General features: G+C 44.4%; 1 protein-coding gene across 1 annotated transcript in view; it reads right to left on the reverse strand.

Moving 5' to 3' along the window:
* LOC115078317 (vomeronasal type-2 receptor 26-like) overlaps positions 1 to 13,590 on the reverse strand; it is an 88,050-nt gene that overhangs the window by 56,670 nt on the left and 17,790 nt on the right. Inside the window, exon 2 of the mRNA XM_029581193.1 lies at positions 6,192 to 7,004. Within this exon, the coding sequence (XP_029437053.1) occupies positions 6,192 to 7,004 (813 nt within the window). The remainder of the gene's footprint in view (positions 1 to 6,191; positions 7,005 to 13,590) is intronic.

The following is a 13,590-nucleotide window of genomic DNA, read 5'->3' on the forward strand; positions in this document are numbered from 1 at the left end:
AACGAGGATCCCGGAGCGACCCCGCGGGGAATCACGTGACGCCGTGTCACTCCGACGTGGCGCCGACGTCACGTGCTCCTCGCAAAGGAATTCAGAAATGGCGTCCTGACTCCTCGCTGGACCACCAGGGAGTTGTGGTAAGTCTTTGGGGGGGGATTAAGGAAGGTGAGGGGTTTAAATTTTTATTTTGGATCAACAATCGCGATTTCCAACGTATTCAAAATAGCTATGTTGAATAAGTTGGAAATCCAATCGTTTTCGCCTCATCACTTTTTTAAGTTAAAAAAAAAAAAAAGTAGCGTTTTACATTTAAGTTCAAAACGAATGCACACCCCTATCAGCTGGCAAACTTGGGTTAACATAAGAAGTGTGGTAAATGCGCATTGTGTGTGAACACTATTGAGGGCATTTGTTGGACTGATATTAATACAGGGTATACAGTTAAACGGCGACAGTTTACTGACTGCACCGGTGGTGTATGCGATTATATGTGATTGTTCTAAGGTGTATGTGGGTCGGACAAGCAGGGCGATTAAGACCTGCTTGTTGGAACACAAATCACAAATTAACAATAGCGTCATATCAGTCCCCCTTGTAAGCCATTGCATTGAGCATGGTCATAGTTTTGAGGATCTCAGATGGACAATCATTGAAAAAGTAATAAGCAATTCACAGTTCGATGACATGGGGTCATTATTAAACTACAGGGAGCAATATTGGAGCTACAAGTTGAAGGCTGTATCGCTGTTTGGGTTGAACGATCAAATTGATTGGTTCTCACTCATTTAAAGGGAAATTTGAATTTCTTTTTTTTTTTTAAATTCTTTATTTATCAATTTTCATAATATACAATTACTAATGTATTGCATATATTGAAATCACTATGAGTGGTTTCCATAACAATTCTCAAGATCCATTCAATCAAAAGAAAAAAGCCAACCTATTAGATACAATCACCTACCCATATATATATCAATCAAAATGGAGGGGGTTTTTAGTCTTCAACATTTGGGAGATTTCAGAAGAAATAAATAAATATAATTGGTAAACTTTTTAGCATACATCTATACCTTTCTTAGTTCTAACTGGAAACCGGGGAAGAAGAGGGCAATCTTATCTGATCTAAGAAAATTTTTAATTGGTCAGGAACAAAAAAAAAATAAACATATCTTCTTGTCTTCTTAACATACATTTGCAAGGAAAACGAAGTACGAAACCCCAATGATATTACCTCCTGGCGATACGCTAAAAAAGCTTTTCGCCGCAATTGCATAGTAGATGCCAAATCTGGAAAGATTTTTATAGACTTCTCATAAAAGGAAATTGGATATCTATTGAAATATTTTTTTCATTATTTTGTTTACATCAGCAGTAAAGTAAAAGGTAACTAACAATGTTCCACAACTTATTACATTTGCGAAGGAGTCTTCCAAAAAATTGGACAGATCTCCCTGAAACATATCAGTTCTGATATTTTCATTTCTAATAGGAAGAAAATAACAGTTATTTATAGTTGGGGTCTGCTCCAAAGTAAAACCCAATTGTTCAACCATAAACTTTTTAACAGTAATTAGGGGTTCTTCCCCTATTATTCTAGGAAAATTCAAAAACCTAAAGTTGAACCTTTTGGTATTATTTTCAAGCATTTCTATTCTTCTATTCATTGCTTCCCTGTCTTTTACCACTGCTGCGTGAAATTCTAAGGACTTCCTTTCCTGATTCTCTAAATAAACTATTCTGTCATTGGTTTCTTTTATCTGACTTTGATTAGTAAGAAATTTTTGTTGACTTTTTTCATATAGTGTGTCCAATTTCTTTTCCAAATTCTTTATATTTAACGTCATGCCTGCCATCATATCCCACAAAGTGTCCATAGTTATCACTGCAGGGCGAGATGGAATTCCTGTTAACTGGCTATTAGGCAGAGATTTTCCCCTTCCAGAAACTGGGGGAGGCAAGGACAATTTTCCTTCTTCCCCTTTTACACTTAAGGGGGTGAGTAAATTGTCATTACTTTCTTCTGAACTATTGATGAGGGTTTGAGAACTACCCACAATTAGTTCAGAATCCACGTTGCCATCCACAGTTTGTCCAGGAATACTTTCCCTCAACCTTTGAACTGGTGGAAGCTCGGTGTTGGGGCTTAAGGAAGCCTCTTCTGCTGGTACAGGGGATCCTCCCTGAGCCCCTGACACATCAGATTCCTTGGTGCCTTTATCTAGTGGTATAGGTGAGACCATGAAGTTGACAATCTCCTGTTATAAAAGGGACGATGTAGGGAGAGCAGGGAAAACTCTAACTCTACCTTTTACGTTTAGGAGGCATAATGTATTATTTCCAAAAATCAGGAGATTTTCAACTTCTCCTCTAAAATGCTAAAATCTTTTAAACAGACTGATGGTCCCGAGTAAGAGAGAAGTGGTTAAAATGATCTTACTTGAATGATGTTAACTTCTGGCAAATCCGGCGAAGCCCGGCAAAGCCTGCTGATTGCGCGCGCCCCTTTAGCACGCGAGGCTTCAGCTGCGTGCCGCAGAGCGGCTGTTATTATTTGCCGCTTCCGGTCCCACCTCCTGCCTCGCTCTCCCGTGGCTCTGATCAGCTCAGCTGAGTGCCGAACGAGCTTCCTCCGCGCTCAGCAACAGATGGTAAGGCTGCAATCGTCTCTCCTCCTCTCTCTCACCCTCGGGTTGCAGGGAAGCAGAGTGGCTGTTCTTATTTGCTGCTTCCGGTCCCGCCTCCTGCCTCACCCTCCGGTGGCTCCGATCAGCTCAGCTGAGCGCCGAACGAGCTTCCTCCATGCTCAGCAACATATGGTAAGGCTACAATCGTCTCTCCTCCTCTCTCGTGCCCTCCAATTTGAATTTCTTTACCGCCATGAGTTTGAGTCACGTGATAGAGTCCCTTTAAAATGGGACGCTAAACAGAGGAAGGCAGGTTCGCCATGTTTTGAAGGAACATCGGGCAGTGCTTTTGCGAGCCTCTCTAATGGATTTGAGTACAGTGCAGCGGCTAAGTGGCGTTCCCTGACGAAGAAGAAACTCGAAACTTGGCCTGGTTGGGGTTATTCGTGCCAATGGTCACAACAAAGTTTTGTGACTCGTGCTTAAGTTAAGTGATTTCAGATTTACCTGCTTGGATTTTTGAACAATCTTAGTGAACTGTGATCCTCTGTGCTGCTTTTCACATTTTTTCATGAAGTTTTTGAAACAACATTTTAGAAAAACAATATATATAAAAAATTAATAAAAAAAATATTTTTGAGAAATAAAAAAAGGTATTTTAGGGTGGACGGTGGTGCTTATGATTAAAAAGTTAAACAAGGTACACCGGGATGGTGCCCTAAAAAGTTTATGAAGCATCACACTCTTCATAAACTTTTTTTCTTGGTATCCAATTGGGTACTTTTCGCTTAATGTGAAAAGCGTTGTTTTAAGTAAATTTTGAAGTTTTGAACTAGTTGGTTTTGAATACAACAAAGGATAAATATTTATGATTCATTAATCCCCAAAAGGGTTTATCAGTGTGGGTTTATGTAGTGTTATTTTCAATAATTACCCCCAGTGTGTGTGGATTGGTAGTTTCCCTATCAAAACCTCAGCAACCTGACTACCTCCACTCTGCCAGCCTGCCTTGCCCCTATCAAAACCATAGGGACCAGACCAGACGACCTCCACTCTGCCAGCCTGTCTTGCCCCTATCAACTTTCTGCCACTCTGCTTTGCTGCCATACACCAGATGACTCACTCAACTCCTTGTGGTGTCCTTGCCACTCTCATGGTTCCTCAGTGTGTTGGTGCTAGTCTATCTGCTTGCTATGTTCCCCTTTATTGTGCTGTAGGATGTTGATGCCACTTGTCTTTCCGCTTTGCCTGTCGTGCTGCCTTCGAGGGTTCATGCATCTGCTATCGGTGCTCTGATTTGCAGCTGTGGTGTGTTTTTTACACTCTCACTGCTGCTTTGTGCCTCTGTTAAAGCACTGTATCCTCTCCTGGTACCCCTTTGCCCCTTTAAAGCACCTTAGGTTATTCATGCCACTTTGGTGCCACTTTGCCACAGTCTAAGTACCTTGGAGCTCTTTTCTCGTTCTGATGATTGCTCCCCAGAAGTTTCATGAGAATTGATAAGAAAACCCCAATTCTGCAGCCAATAATAGGCTGGAAATTCTTCCCCCATTGAATTTAATGGGAAACAAAAAACGAATGAAACTAATAAATGAATTGTTTTTTTCCCCCTATGAAACAAATTTGGGTCCCTGCGAAACAAAAAACAAAATGAAATGAATTTTTTCCTTCTACACATCCCTAATAGCTCCTAATATGGAACCTAACATCGTGTAACTACAGCAAGGGTTATTTTTCCCTATATGCAACACCTTGCACTTGTCCACATTAAATTTCAACTACCATTTGGATGCCCAATCTTCCAGTCTTGCAAGGTCCTCCTGTAATGTATCACAGTCTGCTTGTGATTTAACTACTCTGAATAATTTTGATCATCTGCAAATTTGGTAACCTCACTCGTCGTATTCCTTTCTAGATCATTTATATATATATTGAAAAGCACCGGTCCAAGTACTGATCCCTGAGGACCTCCACTGTTTACTCTTTTCCACTGAGAAAATCGACCATTTAATCCTACTTTCTGTTTCCTGTCTTTTAACCAGTTTGTAATCCATGAAAGGACAACGCCTCCCATCTTTTGACTTTTTAGTTTTCTTAGAAGCCTCTCATGAGGGACTTTGTCAAACACCTTCTGAAAATCCAAATACACTCATAAAGATGGCCGCCGCCATTGTAAAGATGGCGCCGGCCATCCAGTGCTCCTACCATGTGACAGGGGCCGGCCAATGGCACGGATACCCTGTCACATGGTAAGGGCAAAGGGCCATCAGCGCCATCTTTATGAGTGGCAGCTGACGGCCCGAGAATGGGAGATCGCTCCCGGGACCACCACTAGAGCACCAGGTAATTTAAAAATGTTTTGGGGGGATCGGGAGGGTGGGAGAAGTTAAGGGGTCATCTTTAAAGGGTCGGGTGGGGTTTTTTTAATCGGGCCATCGGCGCCATTTTTGAGTGGCAGTCAAAATGGCGCCGATGGCCCGAGAGCAGGAGATCGGTCCCTGCGCCCCCACTGGACCACCAGGTACTCGTACAATGTTTTGGGGGGTTCGGGGGGGGGAAGAAGGTAAAGGGTTAATTTTAAAGTGTCGGGCCTCACTAAAAAAACATTTACGATGTGAATCAGAACCGATTCCGATTCACATCTCCAGCGATCAGATTTTTTTCTCCCTCCAGCCAAACCCGATCGTTAAGACGATCGGGCACACGATTCACATCTCTATTTTCTACAAAAAAATGAGATTTATAAAAGATTTTGCCAGAGTCCAGCCTGAGTCTGTTCTCTGGCTGCCCTCTGACCGCTCTGTACCACACCTTCATTGTTTTTCAATTCTGTCAGCAAACAGGGGGGCTGATGCAATACAGTGTGCTCAGCCTATAGGGGGATTAACGCCTATTTAACCCGCAACGGTCGCGGAGTGAATGCAATAGTGCTCATCACATGCAAATGCATGTGAATGAGGCAATTACTCATTCACTCCTCATGCAAAAAAAAAGACACACATTTTGCTCTCAGATATTAACGGCTGCCTGGAGCAGGCGTTAATATCTGAGCGCAGGTAAAAGAAGTACAGAAAAGCAGAAAAAAAACTGCTTTTCTGTACTTCTTTTCTTAAGTAAAAAAAATACCTCGGGAGACCGCCGAGTTATGAAGACCGACGCCGAGTTTACCGACGTCAGTCTTCAGAACCGGCTGCCACGGTGGGGGTCGCATTAGCAAGGAGACTCTAAGGTCGCGCAAGCGACCCTAGCACCTCCTTTGCTTGCGCGACCCCCTAATTTGGGTATTTCATGGCACCCCCCCTTGCAGGTGCCATGTGTGCGTTTGGAAAGTAGGCGCTGACATTTCAGCGCCCGCTTCCCAGGAACTTTAATTTCTCTCCCATCCCCCCTCTCCTTATCTGCTGACCTCGGCTTGCCTTCTAATGTAGAGATGCAGAGCACTCTGTGAACATCTGCATAAGCCTAGGGTCTGCACTGCGTCCTGCTTCCCTTTCACACTCTGCCATTATAGTATGTCCCTCACTTTATTTCTGATTATTTCATTACGCTGACAAAGCATGTTACTACCTGCCATGGCCTGAAATCCAGAAATCTCTCACTGTCTCCTTGTGACACAGCGTTGCTTCCAGAGCCAGACGTGGCCCTGTCATGCAGTGCGTGTGCCAGGGCGTACACCGCATTGTATACGCTGTAGCTGCTCCCAAGGTATTTGCGCGAACAAGGCAGGCCTTCGTATGGTGTCTTATTAGTGCTGCAGGACCTTCGGATGCTCTTGGGGCATCGGCTGTCACACAGCATTTCCCACCACAGCACAAGGTTCATAGCACGTGGAAACAAGGTATTATTCACCTCACGGATAAATTTAGAAAAGCTTGGAATATTCTTTTTTGCCACTGTGAATGCCAGGAGGTTGTTTCTTCGCTGCCAGGTTTGGTTCTGCTCATGGAGGTTTATGTCAAAGGAGGAGAAAATGTCCACTTCAGCTGTGATGATCCAGACAATGCCAGGTACAATAACAGTATTTATCTCCGAAAATACGCTCCTTCCATATTGTGAGGTACAGTAGAGAATGAGCACTTTAGTCACCAGCATGCGCCTGATCATTTTACCCATCTGCTCTTGGGTCATGGGATAGTTGTGACTGAAGGTTTCTGTGACTGCGACGCAGCCTCCATTCTGCTCAATCCCTTCTTTTAGGATCTGGACTGCCCTCGTGCTGCTTTCATCATCAGGTGCCATGATACTAACCCAGGTCCAGTCAAAATGTTTCAGTAGCTTGAGTATCCCGGCGCAGAGGGACAATTCGCTGGGAACAGTGCGGTAGAAATAAGGGAACTTAGCAGCGTCACTCATAAGAAGATTCTGGGAGGCGTAGCTGATCTGTTGAAATAAATGTATTGAATTCTTCACATTTTATGTCATTGTGAGATTACGTTTTCATTCACATAGGGGCGGATTTTAAAAGGAGCGCGAACAGCCTACTTTTCTTGCGCATCAGACTCAAGCAAAAGTACGCTGGATTTTAGTAGATACGCGCGGAGCCGCGCGTATCCACTAAAATCCTGGATCGGCGCGCGCAAGGCTATCGATTTTGTATAGCCGGCGCGCGCCGAGCCGCGCTGCCTACCCCCGTTCCCTCCAAGGCCGCTCCGAAATCGGAGCGGCCTTGGAGGGAACTTTCTTTTGCCCTCCCCTCACCTTCCCCTCCCTTCCCCTACCTAACCCACCCGCCCGGCCCTGTCTAAACCCCCCCCTTACCTTTGTTGGGGGATTTATGCCTCCCGGAGGGAGACGTAAATCCCTGCGCGCCAGCGGGCCGCTAGCGCGCCGGGACGCGATCTGGGGGCGGGTCCGGAGGGCGCGGCCACGCCCCCGGGCCCGCCCCCGGAACGCTCCCGACACGCCCCGAAAACGCCGCGCTGTTCGGGCCCGCCCCCCGATACGCCCCCGACACGCCCCCCTCTGAAAACCCCGGGACGTACGCGAGTCCCGGGGTCTGCGCGCGCCGGTAGGCCTATGTAAAATAGGCTTCCCGGCGCGCAGGGCCCTGCTCGCGTAAATCCGCCCGGTTTTGGGCGGATTTACGCGAGCAGGGCTCTGAAAATCTACCCCTCATTGTGTATTCAAAACATAATTATACCTGGAAAAGTAAAGGACGGAAAATGGGAGATAAAGCCAACTTGCACGTGTAACCTTGTAATATATGTATGGCACTGGTTTCTTGTACTTTCTTACTTCAGGGTTAACCAGACTATACAAGGTTAAGGCTGTAGAGCCCTGCAGCTCAACTGATAGCCCAGCACCAATAATGAAGTTACACAGCACATTAACATATAACAGCATTAAACGTTACTGAATAATAAGTAGCAGACAATCATTCTGCTCACTCTGAAACACATGCAAAGTGCAGTAGCTCAGACATGAAATACTGCTCAAAGATTTCAACTGGTGATACTTCAGCAGCTATCTCCAATCTTTACTCAGTCTTTGCATTTATTTCAAAGTCCCAGCTTGTGTCCTACTGTGAAGCCCTTTGAATGCTGAAGGGCGGGAGATGACATCAGCGCTGCTTTGAATCCTAACTGCTGAACCCTCACTCTCTGGCAATTCAAGTTACTGATCCTTCACAGCCTGGATCCATAATTTAAACAAACACATTTCTTTAGTTTCAGGGCACAGCAGAGAACTTCCTGGGTTTTGCTCAGGAAGCAGTGGTCTGGTTGCACAGCCCTTAGAGAGCACCCTTCAGTGTCATTGTCTTTTTCATTAAAGTGGGTTACACAGGCAGCGGCAGGGCCGCTATGCTGAGCTCTGAGTGAGAGCTGGCATCGTACACCAGTGTGGAACAGCCACTCAGGTTAGGTGAGGGAGGTGCACGCAAAGACAATGTGCTTTCTTTCATTTTCCAGTTTATTTCCTCATTCATTTTCTCTGTTTGATATCTTTTCATTTTTATTAATTTCCTTTCATTTCTCATGTAGAGACCCCAGGTCTCCACTTCCAAGACACCACCTACTGGGGAAACGAGACAAACCCGATTGCTGTAGATCCCTACACAGACGCTACACGCTAGCAGAATCCCTCACCTTGGTCACACACACACAGAACAGAGACAGACCCTCCCCAAATCCAGAATAAAGGATCACAAATTAGAACCAGCAAAATGCAGCCAAAAACTGAAATCTGGCTGCAGTGTATCAGTGGAAAAACAGAAACATCGCAATGCTTCACAAAAGATCAAACAATAAAATCAAGAAATATAAAATTATAATAGTAAAACTATACTAATAAAAAGAATAAATTTATTAAAACACCTGACATATAGAATGATATTTAAAAATCCATTCTTGCTCTTTTTTGTATAATAATCTCTCTCTGTCGCCTCCTCTTATGTCACGTTTAATGTGTTCTAAGACAAACCATCTCAGCTCTTTGATATCGTGGTTTTCCTGCATGCAGTGCATCGCTATTGGAGCAGATGTCTTTTTATTCTTCAAACAGCTTTTGTGTTCACCTATCCTTAATTTGAATGATTTAAACTATATTTTTAGAACATCAAGGGAAATTGCAATCAGTTCAGACTAATTTCTCAGAGTTATCGAAGAAAGTTATAAAAAATAATGAATCCATCCAAACGATGCAAAAGCTGAATGTAATGTTAATTAAAGATCATATTGCTACTTCTCATCGTTTGGAGCTAATAGAAAACAGGGCTAGGCATTTAAATATTAGGGTGGTTAATTTCCCACAAGTTTTGGGTGAGTTACCATATATTTCCTTTAAAAAATACCTTAAAGAAGTACTCCTATAAGTGGATGAAGAAATGCCTTCGATAAATTCATGTTATTTTTTACTAAAAAAGTCCCCTATACCATCTAATTTAACAAACTTTCTCGAAGACTCATCTTTAGATGTGTTACATAGGAATACCTTGATTGTTTCTTTTATAGCTACAAAAGACATAAGTATTCTTATGAAGAAATACTTTCAAAAATTTCCAAGTTAAACTGTACCCCGATTTGGCTCCCATCACTAGGATACGTTGTAGAGAATTTTTAAAATTAAGACAAAGTGTGATTTCATTGGGTTTTACTTTTTTCCTACGATATCCCTGTAGATGCGAGCTAAAGAAAGGGGATTCTGATTATGTCTTTTATCAAATTGAACAACTCCAACAGTTTGTGGACGCTCAACAACCCACTGCTTCTACCCCATTGCCTAATGATTTGTCAACTAATGTGGTTACACCTATAAGTGAGTAGATACCATAGGCTTTAAGCAAAAATGTATACCAGTCGGTAATATGTAAAGCTATCGATATGTCATTTTTTTTCCTTCTTAGGATTATCTCCTTCTGATTCCTTAAGTTCCTTTAAGAGCCTCAATGTTTTTTCTTTTAAGAGATAATAATTGTAATGCTTCGCTTTAATAAGTCACATAGGTAACTATGAAGCTGACCTATTTCCTTAGCATGTATAAGAAATAGGTTATTTTGTAATTGAAGTCAATTGAAGTTACTTGATTCTTGTTTTTATTTTGTTGGAAGCTATGGAAGCCTTAAAATTAATGTAACAAAATTTCGTTTGTAAGCATTTGAAAAAAAACTATAAATAAAGTATTAAAAAAAAAAAAATTGCTACAAAGTTGCTGAACATTATCACTATGTTACCTTTTTGAGACGATCGGGTCCATCAGCATAACATAGCTAATTGTTTGGCTGAGTGAATGATTTGTCACATTGGTTCATCAATGCTACAAAGTTGCTGAACGGCAACACTATATTACCTTTTTGAGACGTGTTAGTCCATTTACTCAGCACTACCCAGCTAGTTGTTGAGCTGAGTGAATGTTTTGTCACTCTATTTCACCAAAATTAACCATAACAAAGCATCAAGAACCTCAATTAAGAGGCAACAAAGCATAAATGACATCAATTAAGAGTGACAAACATCAACTTTATTAACATTCAGGAAATAGTGTTTAAGAATCCATGAACCAAGCTTAACATCAAGCAAATCAATAATATTCAATTTATTGAAATTCACAATGTTGCTTTACTAGTGCCAATAGACATTAATTTTAGTAAAAAGTTTAAATTAATAAAATAATTTGTAAGTTTGTTACTACAGTAATATTTAATAATAAAAGAATGTTTTATCAAAATCAACAAAATTAAAATTAGAGATTATAAGACCGATGATTGGACCAATTGGCCATCAGAAGTTTCTGTTAATTCAGATCTCTTGCCAAAACTGAGGTCTTATCTCTATAACAACATTCACGTTCAAATAAAACAACACCATTCAGTTCTAATATTAGTTATATTTAGAGATTAATTCATTATTTTCTTGCAGCCTATATCTATCTCAATGTTTACAACAACAGCAGCACTGCCTGGACATACAGGCTGCAACCGTTGAGCGGCTGGCTAACCGCCTGGATGCGGTGCCCCCCAAGGCACTAGGGGTGTGCATTCGGATTGACCGCATTAGTAAAACGTAACTCATATTTTTTTTTTACTTAAAAAATTGATTCGACATAAACGATCGGATTTCCCACATATCGAACATAGATATGTTCGATATGTGGGAAATCGCGATTGTTGAGCCAAAATAAAAATATAAACCCCCTCACCCTCCTTAATCCCCCCCCCCCCGACTTACCACACCTCCCTGGTGATGGAGGGAGGAGTGAGGACGCCATTTCTGCAATCCTTGGCGAGAAGCATGTGACGTCGGCGGCACGTCGAGTGACGCCGGCGTCACGTGATTCCCGGCTCGTTCGCGCCGGACGGCTCGTTCGGCCCAAAAATAACTTTTGGCCAGCTTGGGGGGGCCTCCTGACCCCCCCAAGCTGGCCAAAAGTTATTTTTGGGCCGAACGAGCCGTCCGGCGCGAACGAGCCGGGAATCACGTGACGCCGCGTCACTCGACGTGCCACCGACGTCACATGCTTCTCGCCAAGGATTGCAGAAATGACGTCCTCACTCCTCGCTCGATCACCAGGGAGTTGTGGTAAGTCTGGGGGGGGGATTAAGGAGGGTGAGGGGGTTTAAATTTTTTTTTTGCACATATGTACATATACCCAACTCATTGGATTTTTTTTATGTCCATATTGGCCGCAAGTGGGACCCCTTTTCGGACATAAAAAATATGAACATAAAATTTTGCTCTGCACATCCCTACAAGACACCACCAACACTCCCGCAGGTACCTGCCATGGGAATGCCCGCACCAACCTAGCTACCTGCTCCACCACTAGAGGTGTGCATCCGTTTTCCACGTATTTGTAATCCGCAACTTATTTTGTCCTATCTGTTAAATACGTGGGGAGGCGAAACGCATCGTGACTCCCCACGTATTTAACAGATTTCTGTTTTATTCGGCCTCCTAAATAAAACTTTAAACCCCCCACACTCCTGACCCCTCCCCCCCCAAGACTTACCAAAACTCCCTGGTGGTCCAGCGTGGAGTCCAGAAGCCATCCCTGCACTTGTTTGCCAGTTTCATCATGGCGCCGATAGCCTGTGTCCCATTGGTCAGCCCCTGTCACATGGTCACCGGCACCATCTTGTGCTCCTACCATGTGACAGGGGCTGACCAATGGCACCGGTAGCCCCTGTGACATAGTATGGGCAAAGGCTATCGGCGCCATTTTGAGTCCTGGCATCGGACGGCCGGCGTGCAGGAGGTCGCTCTGGGACCCCCGTTGGACCCACGGGGACTTTTGGCCAGCTTGGGGGGGGCCTCCTGACCCCCACAAGACTTGCCAAAAGTCCAGCGGGGGTCCGGGAGCAACCTCCTGCACGCCGTCCGTCCGATGCCAATACTCAAAATGGCGCCGATAGCCTTTGCCCATACTATGTCACAGGGGCTACCGGTGCCATTGGTCAGCCCCTGTCACATGGTAGGAGCACAATATGGCGCCGGTGACCATGTGACAGGGGCTGACCAATGGCACCGGTAGCCCCTGTGACACAGGCTATCGGCGCCATGATGAAACCGGCAAATGAGTGCAGGGATGGCTCCTGGACTCTCCGTTGGACCACCAGGGAGTTTTGGTAAGTCTTGGGGGGGTCAGGAGGGTGGGGGGTTGTAGTTAATTTCAATTTTAGCTGGGACACGAATTTAACTCGCCGTATTAACGCATCGGGGTGCCATATGGTCGAATGTAACGCATTTGTGCCCCGACGAATCTGAATCATGAATGCAACGAAAACGTTTTGGTTGCACATTCTATCCACGACCCTACTTCGGTGACGCCAAGACCTGTCGAGGGTTTTTGAATCAGTACTACATCAGATTTTCACTACTCCCAGGCCAGTTCCCCTCCGATTCTGTGAAAGTCGCTTACATACTGTCCCTGCTGGATGGAAAAGCACTAAGCTGGGCCTCACCCATGTGGGACCGTAACGACCCGCTGTTGAGTAATCTGCAACAGTTCATAAGTAACTTCAAGCAGGTGTTTGATGAGCCAGCATGGCTATCTACGGCCACGTCCAAGCTACTGCAACTTCGACATGGGTCTCAATCATTGGCAGATTATGGGATCGAGTTTTGCACCCTCGCCACAGAGGTCGGGTGGCGTGATGACTGTTTGCGGGGAGTCTTCCTGGAAGGGCTGTCTGCTCGCATTAAGGTTGAGTTGGCTGCCAGGGACATCCTTGACGACGTAAACAGCATTATTGACCTGGCTGGGCGAATGGACCGCCATCTTCAGCAAAGGGCCAAGAAGGGACGGCCCCCGTGTAGGTCGGTATCCTTGGCTCTGGCCTTCTTGAGACCCATGATGTCACCTCCAGGTCATCCTGCGTCTTCTTCCGACTTGTCGGCGGAGGAGCCCATGCAGCTGGGACGCACCCCACTGTCCGCTGAGGAGAGGCACCAACGTCGAGTTTTGGGGTTATGCTTGTACTGCGGGAACAAGGGCCATTTCCTGGCTCAATGTAAGGAGTGCTCGGAAAACA

The sequence above is a fragment of the Rhinatrema bivittatum genome, chromosome 16 (genome assembly GCF_901001135.1).
Source record: "Rhinatrema bivittatum chromosome 16, aRhiBiv1.1, whole genome shotgun sequence".
In the NCBI taxonomy this organism is placed as follows: domain Eukaryota; kingdom Metazoa; phylum Chordata; class Amphibia; order Gymnophiona; family Rhinatrematidae; genus Rhinatrema; species Rhinatrema bivittatum.